Raw genomic sequence first — 22,835 nt, forward strand, 5'->3', positions numbered from 1 at the left:
GAAAGTATAAAGGACATAATAAAAACAGTCTTGAAAAAGAACAAAACAGTTGTGGACTTGGGAGATGGTTCAGTCAGCAGCATCTTCTCCTTAGCACCCTCAAAGGAACTGGATGCGTTAACACAGGAAGATACCTGCAGCTCATTGGCTGGCCAGTCAGCCTGGTGGAACCAGTGAGTTCCAGGGTCTGCAAAAGACCTTGTCTCCAAAAATACTGTGCCAAGTGGTTGAAGAAGGCACTCAGTATCCACCTAGGGCTTACACACGCATGCATGTACGTACGTACCCAGATACATATTTCCTGGTTATAAGGCAGGTATGTGATCAGGTTCATAGATAAGTGATGTGGGACTCAAATCCAGGTATCAGCCCTTAGGTTTGGTCAAGTGACTTTTGACAAGGTTACCTATACAGTTCAGTGGAGAGGAAATAATGTTTTTAACCAAGAGTGCTGGGATGAGAAGCCAAGTGGTTTTCCTTGTCTGACACTTAGGAGGAAGGTATTGTGCTAGGGGAAGAAAGAAAATTCTTTGCATTTTGTGGTAGAAAGTAATTTGGGAATTTGGAAGAAAGCAACTATGTCCTTTTTAAAATTTGCATGTCTCAGAGTTAAAGAAGCCGTGTAATTACCAATCATTTTAATGGAAAAGACAAAATAGAGATGTTTTTGAAGAAGTCAGACCAAATGCACAAGCTATAAACTGGTTTTTCCAAGACTCTGTGGTAATCCTAGAGACACCCATCCTAAGAAAGCATTTGCTTTTTGACAGTCTCTCTGCAACATAGCAGCTGGTGCTGTAGGAGCCTAGACTTCTACGTCTTGATCCAAAGGCAGACAGTGGGAGAATGGATGTATTTCACACTGGGCCTAGCTTGAGAATTTGAGACTTCGAAGTCCTGCCACCACAGTGACACACTTCTTCCAACAAGGCCACACCTACTCCAACAGATCTACACCTCCTAATAGTGCCACTCTCTATGGCCAAGCATTCAAACACATGAGTCTGTGGGGCCATACCTTTCCAAACCACCACACTGTGGAAGCTGTGTGTCAGACAGTATACCCTTTTGTCCACACAGCTTTACTTGCAAATGTTGCTTTAATGAGTCATTGTTCTGGTTTAAGGCCTCTGGCTTCCACTACACTGTCAATATCACTTGGACCTCTCTAAACCCTGTAAAGTGAAGACCCTGCAGCTTTGGATCTGCAGGAACAGTCCCTTTGTGCACTCCAGCCATTTGTAGGTGGGGTAGATGTTGGGGTAGGCCCACTCAAAGCCCTGGCTAGGGGCCTGGGTGTTAGCTGAGCTGGTCAGCCCACTGGTTCTCCTGCACCCACTGCCAGGATGATGGCTAGCTCACTGAATACCACAACTGGCAGGGGTGGGCCAGTTCCCCTATTTTCACACCCTCACGGGCCAGCTTGCCCAAGCCTACACCAGCAGGGCCAGCTCTATTGTGCTGCCTGGGCGAGGTGCAGGGTTCACTCTCCCAAGTGCTGCAGCAGGTGAGGGCCAAGACTCTACCATGGCCTCAGGTGGCAAGGCAGGCTACTCATATCAGGCTGCTCCTCTGTACTCTCATGTCTCCAGTTCTGTCTCTCCACAGTACTCAGACTTCCACTTCTTTCTCTCCCATCTGCCTACCAAATACTTGTACACTGTAGTGGCTCCTGCTAGAGGTGGGCCATGCAGCAGGGTGGTCCATGCAGCAAGTGGACCTGGTGCCAGGGGGGCCTCTCCATGCCTGATTTTCTATTTATTGATGTTTCCTTGAAAGGCACATATTCACTGATGTAAATGTATGTCACCCCGCCCCCCTTTGAGAGGTATTTTAAGAGATAAAGTTAAGACCTACCTCAACAAGTGTCTTTGATTATTTTGTACATTTAAATGTTTGCCTATTTTCTTGTTCATTGCTATATAGACAGCTCAGATTATGAAAACTTGAAACCACCTATTCTTGTATGATTTCTTCAGTTTTCCTCTACTGTGACTGAGTTTATGGCTGCTCTCTTTCCATGTTTTCTTCTCTACCTCCTGTCTCAGCAACTCAGCTTAAACATCTCTTGACAAGTTCCTCTGCCTTATAAGGGTCAGCTATACAATTCCTAGCTTGTTTCCTGCACCTGACGTTATTGGACCTGATAGTCTAGTCTTTGTCATTCTCGTCATGTACTAGGCCTAATGGTGCTAAAATAAAGAAGTGATTTAAAAATACAACAAAAGTGTACCAATATTCTTTATTTTTCTGCCCAAGAGTTAATGTCTTGGATACTGTTCTGGATTCTTGAGATAGGGTCTTGTTATATAGACCAAGCTAGCTTTGACCCCTGGGTTCAAAAGATGCTTCTGCCTCAGTATCCAGAGATTCTAAGACTACAGGCTTACTACACTGCACTCAGCTTCCTCTGAATTGTATCGTAACTGTTGTTTGAGACAGGGCCTCACCACATAGCCCAGGCTGACCAGAATTTGACAAATAGCTCTCAGCCTGCTTAGTGCTTTGACTACTAACATCTGTTACTTCCTGGCTTTGCTCTGGATTCTTGGTGGTGTCCTAGATCCCTGCGTGTATCAGCATTAGTGGGTCAGTCATTAACTTTGGTTGGTCTTGTGGCAGACAAAACCAGAAGGCTCTGTTGACTGAGCTGGGTCTCTAGATAGTCACTTCCTGGCTTTTAACAGGGAATCCAACAACATGTGTTTAAGTAGATGATTTGGTTGGCTAGGATCTTAGCACCAGAAGATAACCCGAGTAGAAGTACAAATTCATAGAGAAATACCTAGCAGACAGTTGAATGATAAATGCTAAATTTCAAGAAAGAGTTAGACTTATATATTATTGTCATGTAGGTGGCTGCTTGTTGAGAAAATTGAGCAGTGGATAGAACCTTGGAAAATGAGAAGGAATGGTCAGAGGCAAGCAGAAAGCATGATGAACAGGAGCCAAGTAAAGAAAGGGCCTGAAGGAATCATATTCAATGCTGAAATCCTTTCATGGAGCAGGCAGCAAGGTAGTTTAAATACTTAACACTCCTGGTGTACTCAGATACCACTTTTGTCTGAGGACTGAGCTACCATTTTTACTTGCTTTGATTTATAGCATCTCTCTTGAATGTGATATTTGTTACATCAGTTGTAATAAAAATTATTTTTGAGCATGACTTTTCATGTAAAGTGATTTGTATTAGCCATCATTTAAAATTGCTTTTAAGATGCTTTTCATTATGCCATGGAGAACATCCAGCAAATATATTCGAGTTCTAAGGATGTGAAAAATAATCAAAATCCATTTGAGATGTACAGTAACTAAGTACAGAAGACAAATGATAATGGATAGCTATTGACAGCTCGGCTTGCTGACGCTTGGGCTACGGACTCTTCTTGCAGTGCTGTCCCACACAGCTAGCACTGTGAGTGGGCAGGAGATACTTTGTTGCCTCCTCTAAAATCCTGAATAGAAAGAGAGTAACTTTTGACAGATTTCTTTAGAACATGGCCAAAGAAGTAAAAATTGCCAGTTAGAAAAATAAATGTATGTACTTTTTAAAATATTATATTCAAAAGTAAAAAGTGAGTAGAATAATATTCAAGAGACCACACAATTTGAATATTGTCTTTGTTAAAAATAAAGCTAGAGGATAATTGAAAGGAGCTTTTAATTTTTGATTAGTTTTATTTAACATTTAAATGGATACACATTCAAGAATGGGAATAACAGAAATGTTTTTAGATATAACAATGCAACTTTACTATAACATTTTCCTTTAAGGATTTGTGAAGGATGGAGACTACTAATGGAAGGTGAGCTGTGAGGAGGACTTGATAGAAATAATAGAGATGGTCTGTCTCTCTCTCTCTCTCTCTCTCTCTCTCTCTCTCTCTCTCTCTCTCTCTCTACCTACCTACCTACCTACCTACCTACCTACCTTTTGGGCTCAGGGTTGCTGAAATACTGGTCTTACATTATTACCAAAATTTCTGTGTGAGTATTTTTGTATGATGTTAACACCTGAATTCATAAATTAGTAAAACTGACAGTCCTTCCTAATTTGAGGGAGCCCTGTGCACTCCATAGAAGGCTTGTAAAGAACAGGAAGATCCTCTTTCTCCCTGGGAAGAGCATTCCTCTCACCGCCTCCTGCATGCTTGCCTGCTTATCTGCCTTTGGCTTCGACCTACCTTCAGTCTGAATTCCTGGGCCAGTGAGACATAGAAAAATCCTGCCCCTCAAATATGTCACTTAGGTTCCTTACTTCTGTGGCTTACTCTGTGGTCATCTCTTCTCTCACCCCCTTATCCCTTAGCTAATAGATGTCACATTAAAGTTCATGGGTCCCTGGAAGAAGATGGCTGGATAAATGGAATTTCTAGGGGTTCATTGTTTAACTCAGAATAGAGCACTTTCCTAACATATCTGCGTTCAATATGATTTTTGGTGTTTGTTTTTGTTCATTTAAATAAGTAGATGCTGGGAGACAGCTCGAAGTGTTAACTTCCAACTGTACTAGTGTACTAGTGAGGAAATGGACTATGACAAATTAGATTCCTGAGGAGATCCTAAGCAGAGAGAAAAAGATAAGAAATTTAGAATCAGGAAAGCTTTGGCTGCTCAAAAAGGAACTCACCTCTTTTTTTTTTTTTTTTTTTTTTTTTTTGGTTCTTTTTTTCGGAGCTGGGGACCGAACCCAGGGCCTTGCGCTTCCTAGGTAAGCGCTCTACCACTGAGCTAAATCCCCAGCCCCGGAACTCACCTCTTAATAAGGGATTCTTACTGTTCTGATAACCCATCTCACAAGGAAGGCTGCATCTGCACATTCTCGGGCTTTGGTTTAATCTTTTCTGTAAAACTACAACTCTGCTGTAGGAAGTCAGAGAGAAGCTAAGAGCTCTCCTGTCCCTAGTTGTCACCCAGAGGGTAAATAAACATTTCTCCCTTGTCTCACAGTATTCTTTTGGAAGTGGCCTTCTGTAGCTGAAAGGCTACGTGTGGTCCTATGGTCTTGTCTAGGAAGTGAGGGAAAGCAGCCTGCAAACGAATAAATAAAAACCAGAATGATTTGACATAGATGGACCTACAAAGATGTCTTCCAGGCCTCCTTTCCTGGAACTGGGTAAAAATGCTCAAGAATTACTGTTAGCTCAGTAGATCAAGACTAGAGGTTTTTCTTGAGATGAGAAGAAATGGACCCCTTTCCCTCTCCCAGCATCTCCCATGGTCCTCTCCCAGTTCTTGGCTTGCTGTTGACTTGATATGGGTACTCAGATTCATCAAAGCAAAAAATGAAAAGTACATTTGAAAAATATGGCTACTTTGTATAGCATTATTTTGTGAAGAAAAAGCATAAACTGTGAAAACCCCTAGACCTATGTTTAGGGGGCAGTCTCAGAAATCACCACCTAGGGGTCAGGTAGAGGAAGAAGAAATAAAGATGGCGTACCCAGGACCCTATAAAGACCTGCAGTTGGAGCAGGAGGACTCTATGAAGACCTGCAGTTGGAGCAGGAGGACCCTATGAAGACCTGCAGTTGGTCACAGCTAGTACACCGTTTCTTACTGCAGTGGAGCTCAACCTTCCTAAAACTATGACTCCTTAACATAGTTCCTCATGTCATGGTGATCCCCAGCCATAAAATTATTTTCACTGCTACTTTATAACTGTAATTTTGCTTCTGTTATGAATTATAATATAAATATCTGATATGAAGGGTGGTCTTAGGTGACCCTTGTGAAAGGATCATTAAACACACACCCACAGCCATGAAGGGGTCATCGCCCACAGATTGAGAACTACTTGCTTAGAGGTCAGTTTGGAAAAATGTCTTGAGATGACCAAAGTCAGTAGTTTCAGTGGAATGGTTGGAGGCAGACAAGTTAGATGTAAAATGTCGATGGGACAGATGGACATCAACATGGTGGTAGATACAGCAGCAGTAAAGAGTTTTAAGATCCTAGTTTTACTTCTTTGAAATAGACAAGATCAGCAGGCTTAAGCAGAGGGAAGGCAAAAGCAGGAACAGTCATTGATAGAAAGTTCCTGTGAAGAGGATAGAGTGGGTCTTTGTTACTCCATTAGAATACTAAACCCTGCCAGAAAAAAGGGATTAGAGGAATAAAGCATATGCATATACCATACAGGACATTCTGTCAACAGTGAGCGGGTGTGTGTACCCAGGTGGTCCCATGAGATTATATCACTTAGTGACATCATCACCCTATTAGCTTGTCCGAGCATACCATATAATGTCCATACTGCCTGACCACACAGGTCTCAGAACAGAGCCCTGCCATTAAGCCGTGCATGATCATATGTACAAGGTTAAGAGAATGGAAATGAACAGAAAAGAGAAAAGGAAATATAAAACATTTTTAGCAACACTTACTCAGGAAAAGTAATATGAGCAATGTTCTGCTCCAGTCCTCCTTGTCAGAAAGGTTGAGAACACTGGCTCAGTGAAAGTGTAGAAACACACTTTGGTCCTGTCTGTACAAGTGGACAAAAGAATGAGAGCTACACGCAAGTCTAGTAACTGGCCATGAAAAGTAAGAATTTTAAAATTAGGAACAAAAATAAAGAATACTGGTTTCTCCTTCATGGTGCTGTTTGTTTTTGTTTTGTTTTTTAAAGTCATAAAGGCTATCACTTTTCAAACAGTACAAGGAAAAAAAGTTAGAGAAAATTTCTAAAGAGATTATAATCTTTCAGACTGGAAAGGAGAAAATAATCAGAACAGATCTGCCCAGGGAAGTCTTCAACTCTGGTGAGTTTAATTTTACTTGTTTCTATGAATCAACTCATAAAACATGAGTCATCAAACAACGATCATTGACACAGAGACTAGAGCAAGCTCCACAGATGAAATGCTTGCTGCACAAGCGTGACGACCACAGCTGGGATTCCTCCTCCCTAGTGAAAGCTGGGTGGGTGTGGCAGAAGTGCGATCCCCGGAGCAAGCTGGGATCCAGACTAGCCCAACAGTCGAGATACTGGACATCAGCCCCAAGCCTTCACATGCACACATTCATATCTACCTAATCACATCTGAATACAGTTACATATCATACAACACACATCCCAAAAAAAAAGATGTTTGACACAAGCTTTTTAGTGTTTTTTTTTAAATTTCACTTGATCACTCCTTTCATCAAGTTTGTTTTTGTTTTTTATTTTTAACTAAGAAATGGAGCTAGGCAGATGCCCTACCAGAAAGCTTCATGCCTAGCGCCTCCTTACATCAGATATGTTAAGTGTTTCCAGTGTGCCAGACATACTGGAGGTGATGCTGGATCTCACCTTCTAAAAAGAGAGTCAGAAATAAACAGCCAACTGATACAGTACAATGAATGCCAAAAGGGATGTAATTCCAGGGTACCATGGCAACTTGAAAATCTACCCAAGTCAGTCTCTGGAGGAAGGAAAGCATGCTAGAGAAGACATAACTCAAAAGCTCAGAAAGTAGTTGGCCAAGGGAAGTCAGACACAGATTGAGAGCAAGAGGCCCTGTGAGCCTAGAGCAGACTATAACCTGGTCTAACCATACTAGCAGAAAAGTACTTTGCTGGCTTCTTGTTTCTGTACCACCCTCATGCCAAGAGGTTTACAGCAAATTGATGGTTCTTGATGCTTGGGAGGAAATCATTAACCCACACAGAACAGGGTGACTGCTCCATATATGAGGAATTTGATTTTTATTAGGTAAAATTCTGTTAAATTAATCATGTGCCAAGTTTCAAACTAGTAGAAAGTGAGAATGGATTGTATTTATTAGCCTATACAAGTAACCTTGGAATTTTGCATTACTTATTTAATACTGTATTTATCTTGTGTTTATGTCTGTATTGATTAGTGTGTGGCAGGGTGTACATGTGGGAGTCGGGACAGTTTGTGGAAACTGATTCTATCCTTTAACTGTGTATATTCTGGGGATCAAACTAAAGTCATCAGGCTTGACAGCAAGTGCCTTTACCAGCTGAGCTATCTCACTGCTCCACAACCTTTTAAATTTCTATATGTCAAGGGCCAGAAGTACAGGTCAGTGGTAAAACACTTGGTCTGACATGCCCAGGTTGGATCTCCAGCACCACAAATAATACAAATAAAGTAAAATCCTTAAATATTTACATTTTTCTTCATACTGGAATATTTTCCTTCTCTCATTCCAAATAAAATCTTTCTAGAAGTCTGTCATTTTAAATTTGTACTCTACTTTCTGTTGTGTACCCATCTTTCCTGATTTTTCATGCAAGTTCAAGATGCTTACACTTCCCCATTCCTTGTGCATGTGTGCGGACGTGTATGTGTGTGTATGTGTACATGTATGTCTGTGTGTCTGTGTGTACGTGTGTGTACATGTGTGTGTACACGTGTGTGTACATGTGTGTGTACCTCTTTGTGTGTGTGTGTGTGTGTGTGTACACGTCTGTGTTTCTGTGTGTCTGGTGGACCTAAGGTTCACTGTGTTTATTGTTTTACTGCTAGGAACCAGTCCTTAGGCCTCATGCATACTAGGCAAGGATTCTTCAGCTGAGCTCCAGCCTCAGCCCCAGCCCCATCCTGTATTTTAGACATTACCCTGCCCCATCCTTTCTGCTTGGACAACTTTTCAAGGGTTGTGTTTACCTGGCACAGGCCCTGTACCATATGTTCTTTTCCTTTCCTGCCTTTCTAAACACTCTGCTTGCCAGTGTTTTCTCCTATTGTGCTGATGCTGTGTCAATCATACCACCTCAGTGAGCTTAGAGGTTCCATAAATTCTTCCTTTTTTATTTATTTTTTTCTTTTTTCTTTTTTTTTTTTGGAGCTGGGGACCAAACCCAGGGCCTTGCGCTTGCTAGGCAAGCGCTCTACCACTGAGCTAAATCCCCAACCCCCCTTTTTTATTTATTATTAATACTATTTTAGTTTTCAAATGTTATCTATGTGGGAGTTCTTCCTGCATGTATGTCTCTGCATCACACATACAGGTTAAAGAGAAGTTCAGAACCCTTGGGACTGGAGCTACAGATGGTTGTGAGACAATATGTGGGTGCTGGGAATTGAACCTTAGTCCTCTGCACAACAGTCAAATGCTCTTAACCATTGAGCCATTGCTCCTGCCAAGGTTCTATAAATTTTAAGAGTAGTGATTAGCACATTTTGTTTTTCTTTGATATTTGTTTTGCTTCTGAGTACATAAGTTTTAAAAAGTACTTATTAAGCTGGGAAGGTGGCTTAATTGGTAAAGTACTTGCCTTGCAAGCAAGAGGACCTGAGTTGGGTCCCCAGAACCCACTTAAGGAATGCCAGGCATGTACAATATGTTTGTAATCCCAGAACTGGAGAGGTGACGTCAGGAAGATCCTTGGAACTTACTGACCAGCCACTCTAGCCTAATTGGTGAGCCCAGACCAGAGACCTTGTCTTAAAGAAGATGAAAAATGCTCCTGAGGGGGTAACACCTGAGGCTGTCCTCTGGCCTCCCCATGAACATGCATACACTTTGCACATGCACATGCACACAAATGCATAAAAAGCTCATCAAGATGAGGGTCCCATTTTTTTTTGAGGATCCCATTCTTATTTGGTGATTATCAAGAAGGAAATGAAAGCCTCATTATGGTTTTTGCATTCAGCAGAAAAAAAATATAGGAAACAATTTAAGACTGAGTTTTTCTTACTATATTTTGGGGTGCTGGGGCTCTACCTCAGGTCTTCAACACATGCTAGGCAAACATTTTACTCCTGTGCTATCTCCAAGCCTCAAGTTCTTACACAGTGTAATATTTTGTAATATCAGATTTCCATTATGATTTGTTGTTTTCTCAGCTCTATAACTAATGAATGCAAAGAAATCAGCCAATACTCTCTTAAGAAATTTGAAGAATATGAAAGTAAAGTGGTTCTGAATTTGAACAGAATTGCTAATGACATTTTAATAGTTCATAATTGCATAGTTAATCCATGTTTCGATATGTTTTCATATAAATTGTTCAAATATAAACAATTGGCATTAAATTTGCAGTAGAACCACTTAATCACAATGGGCAGCTCTTTCAGAGCTATTAATACTATTTCATTGTTCATTTATTTTTATAATTAGAAGGAATAATGAGGTAGGATACACTACAGTATTAAGTGGTTGTGAAAACCTCATTTTCTTCTTCTGAATAATAAGTACTGCTTCCTGGAACAGGAACCCACATGTCTCATTCTTGTAGTTATACATTGCATTCTTACTGATGTAAATGCTTTTGGAACCTTTTGCATTTGAGTGAGATTTATGGAGTAGGAGTAAGTATGTACAGTCTATTGTTAGAGATCGTTTGGATCCAGCAGTTGTTCTAGAATCTGTTCTTAGTGGGTGGGGACCCTGCAGAATTTCAGAGTTGTCTTCAGCAGGTTTGATGGATTTTGTTTGGTGTACCTTTGCTGTCTTTTTGTAGCCTGAGAACACTAGGGATGTTCTCTCACCACCAGTAAACAAGTCCAGTTTTGTATAAATTAAAAATTAGAGAGATTAAGAGACCTGTCACAGCTGTTCAGCTAGTAAGTAGTTGGTTTAGACTTTGTACATCTGGCATTGCTGATTCAGTGATCATAGTTTCCTTTTGACTGCATTGTAAAAATATGTGAAGCCATAGAGAGAAAGGACATCACAGAAAGTGGAAGTTTTATATCTGAAAAATGTGCAGATCCCTTTGGATACTCTTTTGCTGCTGCTGCTGCTGCTGCTGCTGCTGCTGCTGCTGCTGCTGCTGCTGCTGCTGCTGCTGCTGTTTGGTTGGTTTTTGAGACCGGGTTTCTCTGTGTACCCTCAATTGTCATGGAACTCACTCTGTAGACCAGGCTGGCCTTGAACTCACCTGCCTCTGCCTCTCGAGAGCTGGAATTAAGGTGTGTGCCACAACATCTGGGCATTCTTTAGGTGTTCCTTAATCTGCATTTTCTGCCAGTCCATTTTGAAAAACAACAAATGAAACACTTAAAACCCAGGGGTTTTTTTTGTTTTTGTTTTTTTTTTTTTTGTTTATAGTTGCCCCATTTACTGTAGTGTTGGATAACTTCCTAAGAGTCAAGAGGTTACTATACCACAAAAAAAAAAAAAAAAAACCAAAAAAAAAAAAAACAGCTTAATTATCTGTGTAAAAGATACTGCTGGAAATAGACAATCTGCCTTGGATTTTAAAGTTTCATAATGTGATGACTGTCTCTGTCACTAGTTGGGGAAAATTGTGTGGCAAGCTTTTTTTTAATTTTAAGTTCTCTGAGCTGGGAAAGAACCCAGGACCTTCATGTGTTACTCAAATGAGTTGTATTCCCAGCAATTTACATGTGCTGTTATTCTCCCTTTCCACACACTTGAACACACCACTTTTTCCTTAATGAAGGTATAGTGTGTTAAGCAGCAGAAATTGTAAGCAGTGCCTACTTAACGCATTGTAGAAACATTTACCTCCTACTTTCTATAAATCTAAAGCCCTTTCATAGAAAATGTTTTTATTGCGGCTCCCCTTCTCTTCTCCTCTTCCCCCTTCTCTTCTCCTCTTCTCCCTTCCTTCCCCTCCCTTCTTCCTTCCCTCCCATTCTCTTTCTTTCATAAGAAAAGTTGAAGAACAAAATTTAAATGGGAGCAGTAGGTGTGATTTTTCATACTACCGACATCTTTATTTTTTAGTAGGCAGATACTATAGCCATCTGGTTTCTTTTGCTTGGCAACCTGCTTACAGAAAAACATTTTCCTACTAGTGTTCTCTATATATTATGGTTATACTTTATTACTAGCACTCAATACTTAGTTATGATTGGTTTGCCTGCAAAGTTACCTTTCGGGGTCAGTGTGCTGTGACCCCTTCCTTCTTTTCTTCACAGTAGACACAAGAGACAACAGGAGGCGGGTGTGAGGTGGCCTGCCCTCTGCTCGCTACTCCCTGCTCTATGTCCCTGCTTGCCGGCTGACAGTCTCCAGCCTTGCCTTTGGTGGCTTCTCATAAATCACCTTTCTCCTTATAGGTCACCCTCTCCTTTCACTTTGACTTGTTCTAAATGGGCAGGAGAAGTGGGGACTCCTTTGTGGTTTTGTAGAAAGTACCATATGTGTAGGACCAAAGATCAAGGAACTTAGTTTGACTGACTCAAATGTATTTGTATTTGGAGCAAGTCTCTCCAAAAGTCTGGAACTGTGGCCACGTTGTTTGTAGGACCAGGGGATAGTCTTGGTGTTTCCCTGAAACCTATATTATATTTCTTAGTGTAGATTTGTAGAGTTATTTTTCCAATAAATGTAAATTAGAAGAATGGTGTTTAATTTCATATCACTTTCACAATTAAATATAGACCCAAATTTAAATTTTGTGATTTCCTTTGACATCTGTTACTAAGTTTGTTTGCCATGTTTGTGTTTCAGTGTGATCACTTGGTTGGTAGCTGAATTACTTTGGCCTCTTTACTTACTCCAAGCAAAACTATTTGTTTCATTCTGGTGGTGGCAGCAGTGTGTTTAAAGCTAGACAGCGCAGAAGAATAAACTAGAAGACAGGACAAGAACTGTCACCTCGGTTTCTCTGTCTTCTCTTCTCTCCTATCTGTCCTTTTTTATTTTTGTATTTTATCTGTAAAGTTAAAAAAATCCCCATTGTTTTATTTGTAGCACAAGTAAAATCTTTGTGGAGCCTCCTCTTTCTGCAAACACTGATTGGATACATTGTGTTGCCCTTTGTGGAAATCCGTACAGCCCTGCTGCAGTGAGCTGAGGCTATGCGTAGTAGTCAGGAAACAGAAGGAAGCTTTGATAAAGATTTATTGACTCCATCTTTAATGTCCTTTTCTTTCTGTTGTCTAGTTGCTGATCATCTGGGCTGTGATCCTCAAACACGGTTCTTTGTCCCTCCTAATATCAAACAGTGGATCGCCTTGCTCCAAAGAGGAAATTGCACCTTTAAAGAAAAAATATCACGGGCTGCTTTTCACAATGCGGTTGCTGTAGTCATCTACAATAATAAATCCAAAGAGGAGCCAGTCACCATGACTCATCCAGGTAAATGGGAAAAGGGCCTTAGATTTTCTTTTTTTTCTTGAAATTACTGCTTTGAGCATTTTTCTGCCTTTGGTTAAGTCATAATCTGTTGGAAATCTGAAATCATGTTAACTTTTGGCATTGTCACTTGTAGAGATCCATGTCTTTTTCCCCTCTGGTTTTTCTTTAATAGTAACCAAAACAATCTGTGAAGCTTCCTAACGGGCACTCAGGATCGAGCTAACAGCAGTTTTGCTCTTCTACGCTTTGTATGATGACTTTTGTTGGCATGTACTTGATATGGGGGCCTTCTCCCAGACTGCTTTGGGTTCTCAAGGATTACCTATCCAGAAAGAATTCTTTCCATGACATTAGAATAAATGTCGACGCTGCCTTGGTGATGAACATATAGCAGTGAGATAGCATTTCTTCATTTCTGGTGGGAAGCATTTAGGGTAACTGTGTGCATAACAGTAGCTGCAGTTTATCGAGCATTTGCATTATGTAGTATGTGTGTGTGCATGTACAGTATGTGTGCACAGTATGTGTATGCATGTGTACAGTATGCGTGTACAGTGTGTACATGTACAGTATGTGTGTATAGTATGTATGTATGCAGTATGTGTGTATGTGTACAGTATGTGTACATGTACAGCATGTATGCGTGTACTGTACAGTATGCATACAGTATGTGTGTGCGTGTGTACAGTATGTGTGTGTACAGTAGGTGTATGTACGTGTATAGTATGTGTGTGTATGTGTACAGTATGTATGTGTATGTATGTATGTATGTATGTACGTACGTATGCACCCACCACTTTGCTGTAGGTTCTGAAGAACATTTGCTATTCCTGCAAAAGACTTAAATTTGTTTACAAGCCCCTGTGTCAGGTGACTCACAACTGCCTGTGATGAAGTCCAAGAGTCCAAGTGGTCCAATCCCCCCCCCACATATTTAGGGAAGTCCCAGTTTTACAGAACAGAAGCCTAAACTGGTAAAAGCCTGCAAAAGATAGGTAGACCCAAGTTTACTAATGTCCATTTAGTTTCAAGAGCCTGGCTCTGAGCTTCTGGGGTTTAACTTAGCTTTACACCCATGAAAATTTTATAGTACGGTGTCTTAACTTAAGAGATTGCCTTTTTTAAATTTTTCTTAATAAAAGATACACCCTGGTTTTTGTTTTGTTTTGTTTTTTACAGCTATTTATTTGTATGTGTGTGAGTGTAGGTCAGAGAACTGCTAGAGGGAGCAGTTTCTCACCTTCCACGGGGTGGGTCTTCCATGGGTGGATTCCAAGATCTAGATGGCCAGCCAGCCCAGCTGAAACAACAGACTTCTGGTTCAGAGACCCTCACAGAAGGCAGTAAGGTGGAAAGCAGTAGAGAAAGATTCCTGACCTCCTGCACGCACGCGCTCGCGCGCGCGGTGGGGGGGGGGGAGGGACAATAAAGAGCTGGAAGTTTGTCAGATGATGCAGATTTCTCATCTGCTTTACTCAAAACATCCATTTATATCCATTTATTCTGATATACTATAGAGGACCAGCAAAAAAAAAAAAAAAAAAAAAAAAACAGCATGCAGGGAAATCTTCGGGAAGTGCTCACAGAGGCCCTTCATGCTCATTGACACACAGAGGTTGTGGAAAAGTCTTAGAGGGAATAACTCTGATAAAACTGTTCGCTGGGTTTGATCATGCAATTCTTTATCATCGATTGTAGTGACAGCAAAAATCAAGAGGTTCAGATGTAGAGTACGGTGGATTCCACAGGAACTGCAGCTTTATAAGCACACAGAGTGGAGCTCTGCGTAAGGGCAGACGTGGCAGAATGCACCAAGCTATGTCTAGAAATATGTCAGCCCATTTAGACAAACCTTATGAATCAGTAATAAGGTAACTAATGTTACAATGGATAAGGATTTAGTGACTAGACATTTTATTAGTCATTACAAAACAATCTATAAACAGTAGGATGCTGTCTCACACCCACTGGGGTAAATGCAGCTGCTATTGGGAATGTAGGGCAGGCTTAGAAAGCAGTTTCCACATGAGCCATATGAGTTACCATAGGAGCCGCTGTCGTCCCCCTAGCAGTCATCATAAGAGAATAAGGAAAAAAAATGAATGAGGGGAAAATGTCCACAGAGATGTACATTCAAATGTCCTAGTATAGTATTTCCAATAACCCAACTGGAAACCACCTGAATACCTATCAGCTCATGAGTAGAAAAACAAAACAAATGTCCATAGAGTAAAATTCAGTTTATCAAAAAGATGGAATCAACTGGGCTGCAGAAAGATTGATGTGAGTTAGGGACCAGACTAGGCTATATATTGAGTTTCAGGCCAACCTGGGCTACAAAGTGAGACCTTGTCTCAAATCCCTATAGATGAACCTCAAAAGCCAGACAGAAAAGCCAACTATTGTATAGTTCAAATTTATGTAAAATACCTAATAAATCAGATTTAGAGACATGGAAAACAGGATTAATGAATATGAAGGATCACAATTAATTGAGTGTGGGAGAGCTTTCTAGGCATGCTAGAAACTTTCTCAACTTGGATTGTGGTGATTGTACATCTCTATAAACTTACTGAAAGTGCACTTATAAAAGGCAAATCTGGGCTGGAGAGATGGCTCAGTGGCTGACTACACTTACCAGCTGTAACTCTAGATCCAGGGGACATGATAGCCCCTAGCCTCTGTATATACCTATACTCATGTGAGCATACCTATATACAGACCCTTACTTTTTTTTAACCAAAAAGAAAAAATATGAAAGAGAGAAATGTAAGCTGGGTGTTGTAGTGCACACACCTTTAATCCAGCTCTTAGGAGGCAGAGGCAGGTGCATCTCTGAGTTCAAGACCAGCCTGGTCTCCACAGTGAGTTCCAGGATAGCAGTAGCTTCATAGTAAGACCCTATCTTGGAAAACAAACAAACAAACAAACACTTTAAAAAGCCAGGAGTGGTGGCATGCACCTTTAATCCCAGCACTCAGGAGGCAAAGACAGAAGGATCTCTGAGTTTGAGGCCAGCCTGGTCTACAAAGTGAGTTCCAGGACAGCGAAGGCTTCCCAGAGAAACCCTGTCTCAAAAAAAAAACAAGAAAAATGATATATTATATAAAATTAAATCATAATAGTTATTGTTTAGTATACTTAAATTTTAAATGTATTATATAAAAATAAATATATATAATTATATGCATACAATATAAATTATATTTGATTAAAACTACTTTTTAAATGCAGATTAAAGATAAAGAACATAAAATAAATTTCAGCCAAGTACTTGTCATTTTATTCTACTGGGGAACATGAGGCAAAGCAAAGCAAACTCATTTAAAGAGAATGAAGTCACAGAAATACTTAGTCTGCTTTCTTTTGCTATAAAGGACATAAGTGGGGACAGTTGACAAAATAAGATTCTTTAACTGAAACGGTTCTGTGTCCTCAACCATTCTTAATTTGGTACACCATCGAGTGCTCATGAGACAGTCTCTTGTTACTTTTATTTCCATTTTAAGTGTTCAGAGTAGAAATTCAGAGCCTGTAAGGATAAAGCCTGTACTCAAGTGGACGTGTGTGAAGAGAGAAGTGTGTTGTCTCCAGATTAGTGGAGATGCAGTGGGCGCCTTTGAAGGTTAGACTGAAAGATCAGCTACAGATCCTGAATCTGCTTTTGGTCAGATACAAGCCAGACTACACTATTAGTGTATCATTTAGACAACTGTAACATGGTTATCTAGAGAAAAACCATGAGTGTTGTAGTAGGAACACAATTTCTGCAGTGTAATTGTATGTTCTAAAGACTTGACAATACTGTGCTGATTCACTTTGGACTCACCTGCAGGAAGGGTGCATCTCTGCGTGTGGGGCTGCTCCACTCCCTCTCCATTCCCTCTCCAGAAGAGCTTTTGCCTGCCACTGTCATTGAACTCCTAGGCTGCTGCTCATTGTTTCCTGTTTTCCCAGACAGAATACATTCTCTGTCTCAGCCTGTTCCAAGTAGATGCCGCCTGTTACATACTCTCTGTCAGACAAACATGACTGGTTTTTGTCCAGCTTACAGATCTCCATTTTTACAGCTTCTCAGCCTCTTCTGTTTTGTTCTAGTCTCAGAATCCTATCCGAGTTTGTCGTGAGCTGAGGGCTAAGAGTGTCATTGCTTAGTGGGTAGAGTGCTCATGTAGCAAGCCTGATAACTTGAGTTCAGATCTCCAAAACTCACATAAAAGCTGGGCACAGGGACATGGCCAGGAGATGGCAGGCAGAGCTGGAGTCACCCGAAGCTCGTGGGCCAGATAGCCTGATGTAGGCAGCAGTGAACAGGAGGGCCTGTCTCTCTTGTGCTCTAACCTCCACATCTGCCCTGTCCTGATGCCTGCACTCTTGTACACTGACGCGCACATACAATACAAGAGTTTCTAAAAGTTTGTCACAAACTTAAAATTTGTCATTTTGGTTGTAGAAACAAAATTAGGTTTCTGTCTGATGATGGAACATCTTTAAAGTTGTATAAAAATTGACATGAAGCTTGAATATTAGAGTTTGAACCTTATAATCTAGTAGTATCACAAGGTTTGTGAGTTTGTACAAGTAAGTCTTTAATATATCTTCGTTCGTAAAAACACCTGAAAAGTATCTCTCTGCCTTATATATATATACCCCTCAGATTGAATGTGAAATTCACTGATGTAACGATTTTTTAAAGTTATACAACTTTTGTGCCTCCAATGACAGCGTCTCTTACAAAACTATGAAATCAATGTATTTCTTTAAGTTTGAGATTGGTACTTGTTTTATTCCTAAGCATATCTTCCTTCATTTTTCTGGCATGGTTTTCAGCTAATTATTTTCAACTGTATGTAGCACAGAAGTTTATGATACGAAGTTGTACACTATATGTCGAGCATTCTGTGAAACACACTGTAGGATTCTGTGTTTTCCTGAGGCTCCTGTCCACCACTGGAGAGAGACGTAGGTGGAATTCTGAGGGAACCTCTAGGAATAAAGTCTTCTGACTCTGAAATGTAAGGGACTTACCAGAAGACGCGGCTGAGAAGGCTTCACTGTGCTGGGCCCTAAATGGTTAAGATGATCTAAAATGTGCCCGGAGGAAAGGACGCTCTCAGCAGAGGAACCGCCTCAGTCCAGACAGTGACAGTTGTGGAGGGAGTCTGAGGTAACCGGGAGAAAGCTAGGCTGAGCTGGCTGAAAGGAGCTTTGTTAATTGGATCTTTTTTGTGTGTGCTTTTATTAGATCTGTACGCATAAACTTGGCACACATGGCACATCGTTTTTTAGACTTCAGTTGCGCTTAGAAAATAAATATTGAATTATGATTGCAAGAAGGCTTTAAGTTGAGGGGATCTGAGGGGTTCCCTCGATGAAATGACTGTGCAAAAGCCCAAATGTTTGAGGAAAAGTACCCTAGGCAGAAGGTGCCTCATGAGTAAAGGATCTGTATGGAAAAGAACAAAGTAAAAATGGTTTGAAGTCTGGGCTAAGGGTGGGTGTGGATAGGAGTAGGGTGTGAATAACCAGTATGGCTGGCTATGGAGGGATGGGCGAGTAATAGCAAACTAAATTTACAGGCAGAGATGCCAAAAGCAAGAACTATTCTTTAGTAACAGTTCATGAGGATTTTGAAAAAGGGAGGTGGTGTTCTCCAAGTCAGTGAGGTTGATACCATTTATTGTGTACTGTGTTGTCTCAGCTTGGTTTAGGGTCCTCCACAGGTGTGAAGCCTCCCTTCTGTAGCAGTAAAGTAGCTGAGCAGCCCACATAACGTGTCTGGCTTCTTCCCTAATGTCTAATACTTGAGTATATGGACAATCCTAAAAGAAGCATTGGGTAGAACTTGTATGGCAAACGACCCACAAAACACAGTTCCCCAAGGTAAATGAAATGCTATGAGGAAGAAGAGTGTTAGGAGAGCCCAGACTGATACTGCTTGAAATTTGGTTATTAAAAGGTTAAGTATTTCAGTCTGGTGATATAGACCAGAAGCCTATTAACCTCTAAGTAATATGGTTATGTAGAGCAAATTTATGTACAAATCATCTGAAGCCCTTTGGCTCCCATTCTTTCAAGGAGGCATTTCTTGATGATGAGTCTTCAAACCATGGTCCTCTTCTAGCAATTCCTTGCTCTCCATCTCCAACCCTCCCCAGACACCATTCTCATGCTGTAGGGCAGCGCTTCTTGTTCAAGGACCTTGTGTCAGAATTACTTGTGGTGTAACTATAAAATCATAAAAGATATTTATGCCAGAATTCCCCTTGCCCCTAGACCTGTAACTCAGATTCTTAAGATTAATCCATGTTGAGCCCCCTCTTGTTTTTATGTCATCTGTCTTCACCCCTTCACTTCAGTAAAGGAACATTAGATCAATGCTTCTCGTTGCTACACATTTGAAGATAAACTAACATGAACCGACAGCAAGAACAGAGAAACAGATGCCTTCCCTTGGCAAGTTTACAGGTCAGTCCTTACCATATTCAGAGACCTTCTTTGCTCCTGATAGTACTGGCCTTTTTCTGTCATGCTGCCTCATTCTTAACTGACTGGCAGTGTGGAAAGGATCCTGAGTCTCTGAGAGTTTTCCTTCCCTTCCTTTCTCTGTATCAGTCAGCAGTATGCTTTGAGCCGAGTAACCATGTAGCTTTGATTCCATTGAGCTGTTTAGTTTTGATACTTAGCTTTTCTACTCATACTTCTTAAAACAGATCTTAAAATTCCACATTTTAAGTGAAGTACTGTGTTTTCTTGCCTTGGCCATGTTTCCAGAACTGCCGTTGGTCTTTTCCTTGGGAACGCCCTTCATCTGGTGGCTGAAGGACATCTTCCCAATGCAGGGAAGATGTGTCACTCTGATATCAGTAACAGGAAAGACTTTTCAATATGTGGTTTTACTTGTTAACTCCAGTTAGCAGAATGAGTTCTTTGTTGTGTGGCCTGCGGATGTGTATGGTGTTATAAGGGAGTTATGAGCTTGGCTAGGAGAAATAAAACACATTTGTCTGAAGACTAAGACTAGGGTTTTCTACTTTTGCATTTTTATGTAGACTTTACTGCCACTCTTAATTCTCTGAATGAAGTCTTATCAGATCATTGTCTAGTTGGAATCTCCATATAGGTTTTTATGTCTTTAGGAATGAATGGACATTCCTAACCAAATAATAGTGGGTTTTTCTTCTAATCTCCGGTCTAATGTCGGTCATCAGTAGCAATCTCATGTTCTCTGGAATGGAGGCAGTTGGCCAGCTCTTCTCCTTCTCCTATCAAGTTCTTGAGGAATACTACTTAGTAACAAGTAGAAAATATACTTTATAAAATACAGAAAACTGACTTTGAATATAAAAACATACAAAAATTAGTTTAAAACAGCCATAAACATACTGCAAAAATGCCATTACAGAGCAGTAATTTGGGCCACTTAACGTGAGTGAAGATTATAGCCATGCTGGTGTGTTGGCACTTAAGGAGTTTGGTTTTTTTTTATTTGTCTGTTTGTTTTATAACTTCCCCCTGAATGTGGGCCTGATTACCTCAGAAAAGATTGAGCCTGCAGCCTTTATCTGCTAAGCCATCTTTCCCTTAAAGCAATAGTTAAAAGATAATGACTTCATAAAATAAATGTACTGAATCCATTTTAAAACTGCCCCATACATTCTTAAGTTTCCCTTCATTTACGTATCTTAAATGAATAGAGAATCCCATCTACTTCTTGGGTATTTGAGTACAACCTGCTCTATTTCCCTTTTGTTTGAATCCATCATCTGATGTGCTTTCTTGTCTGTCTTGTGCTTTATCTTTTTCCCACTGACCACAGATGAATAAGAAGATAAAACTGTATTAGGAATCCACATAGGTTTTCAATGCCGGTTTAGAAATAGATTCCCTGGGGCTAAGGAAATGGCTTAGTAGGTAACGTGCCTGCTGTTAGAAGCAGCAGGTCCTGAGCTCAGATCCTCAGTGCCCTTGTAGAGGAGCCAGGCACTGTGCTATATGCACTAAGGCTGTGGAGACAGCCAGATCCCTGGAGCTTATCAGCTCATCAGCCTAACACAATCAGTGAGCCCCAGATCCAGCCAGAGACCCTGTCTTAAAAAGTAAAAGTAGAGGGCCAGTGAGCTAGCTCAGCAGGCAAAGTGCTTGCCATACAAGGCAATCCTGATATAACCTAAACTCAACTCTACATGTATTCAGTGACATATGGATGTGCCCAAACATTAATAAGCAAAAACTAAATGAGTTTTTAAAAAGTAGAGAGTGGTAGAGGAAGACACATATGCATGCATACCCCTACATATGCATGCAAGATAGAATTTCATTTTATAGGTCACAGATTAGAAGACTAACAGGTATTCTGATGCTTGGTGTGAAAGCTGTCACTTTCCCTGTCTTCCAGCACAGATCTTCCCTGCTTGGAATGCTCAGTTGTGTGCTTACCCACCTTCTTAGAAGTATTTTATTAGAAAGGTATGACAAAGCATGAATGTAAGAGTTTTACTTGAAAAGGACACACTAGGGAGATAGAATCTTGAAACAATAATAAGGCATTCATTAAGATGACATGCAAATTGGATTTTTAAAAATCAGTAACGGTTTATGCGGATATCTGGCTTAAGGAAGAGTTCAGATGGAGAAATCCTTGAGCCCTTCATTTTGGGAGCTCACTATTTTTGGCTAATGTGTGCCAGATTACTAGGAAAACACCCAGCTGTGCCCTTGTGCACATAATCTAGTATGAGGAAGTAGTAACCTTATGATACTCGATATTGAAGATATTATCTTTACTTTTAGCATTTTCTTTTAGCAAGACACTTAAAATACAGCTGTTCAGAAAAGAAGAACATGGAAAAACTGTCAACAGTCTCTCTTAATGAGCACACTTGAAATTTGAATGTCAGAATGAACAATAATAATAACTATTTTAACCACTGTCTCCATACTCATAAAAGATAAAAGAAATGGAAATTTCATGGTAAGTGGAGTATTTGCCTGGTCTCAAAGTGCTTCCTCACAGAATATTTACTGATGACACAGGGGAAAAGAGTAGCTTCATGGTACTAGATGCTAGAGGACGTCACTTGCACAGATGATCAGAGTAAACACTGGTAATGGATGGATCAGGCCTACACCATCTGGTAGAGCAGAGCTCAGCATGGCTTACATGCTGGTCCTGCCAAAGGTGCGTGACCTGGACTGAGCTGTGAGGAAGCACCTTCTACAGAGCAGCTGAGCTGGAAACTCTCACGGTCATCAACATCCAGGGAAGACTTAGGGACTTTTGAAACTGATGGGCTCTTTTAAAACCCCGATGGCTAAGCACTTTGGACAACTTTGGTCTACATGACGTCAGAGGGAAAATGCTGAGACATGAAAAGGATTCTGACATGACATGATATGATTTATCCATTCAGAATCATGTTTAATTTGAAGGGATTGTTTCCCTCTCCTTCCTGTCTCCCTTGTGGGTGAGTGAGTGAGCGAGCGAGCGAGCATGCGTGTGTGCGTGTGTGTATGTGAGTGATAGAGAGAGAGAGAGTGTGTGTGTGTGTGTGTGTGTGTTTATAGTAAAATACTATATATCTAGGACAATAAGGCAAGGCATCAGGCCAACAAAGGTTCAGGCCAACCTCAAAGGTTCTAGGCTCTAAATAAATAGATACTTACAACTTTTCTGAAAGTTTGTTTTTTTTAATTAGTGAATTGGAAAATATATATGAAAACTACATTGAGTGTCCATCTCACCCCCCCTCAGAAACTGAATAAACAGGAGCTGGTGAGTTTACTGTGGTAGGTAGAATGGCAAGGAATCTTTATGTA

At 40.6% G+C, this 22,835-nt stretch overlaps 1 protein-coding gene across 5 annotated transcripts in view; it reads left to right on the plus strand.

Annotated features, from left to right (window-relative positions):
* Nucleotides 1-22,835, plus strand: part of Rnf130 (ring finger protein 130) — a 113,571-nt gene that overhangs the window by 16,233 nt on the left and 74,503 nt on the right. For all 5 annotated transcript variants that reach the window (XR_015630997.1, XR_015630998.1, XM_087574224.1 and 2 more), the window contains 1 exon segment: nt 12,822-13,016. Coding sequence is in view for 3 of the 5 variants with exons in the window: in XM_087574224.1 (XP_087430350.1) it covers nt 12,822-13,016 (195 nt within the window). In the remaining 2 variants the exon portion in view is untranslated.

Source organism: Rattus norvegicus, chromosome 10 (assembly GCF_021556685.1).
Source record: "Rattus norvegicus strain SHRSP/BbbUtx chromosome 10, alternate assembly SHRSP_T2T, whole genome shotgun sequence".
Taxonomy (NCBI): Eukaryota; Metazoa; Chordata; class Mammalia; order Rodentia; family Muridae; genus Rattus; species Rattus norvegicus.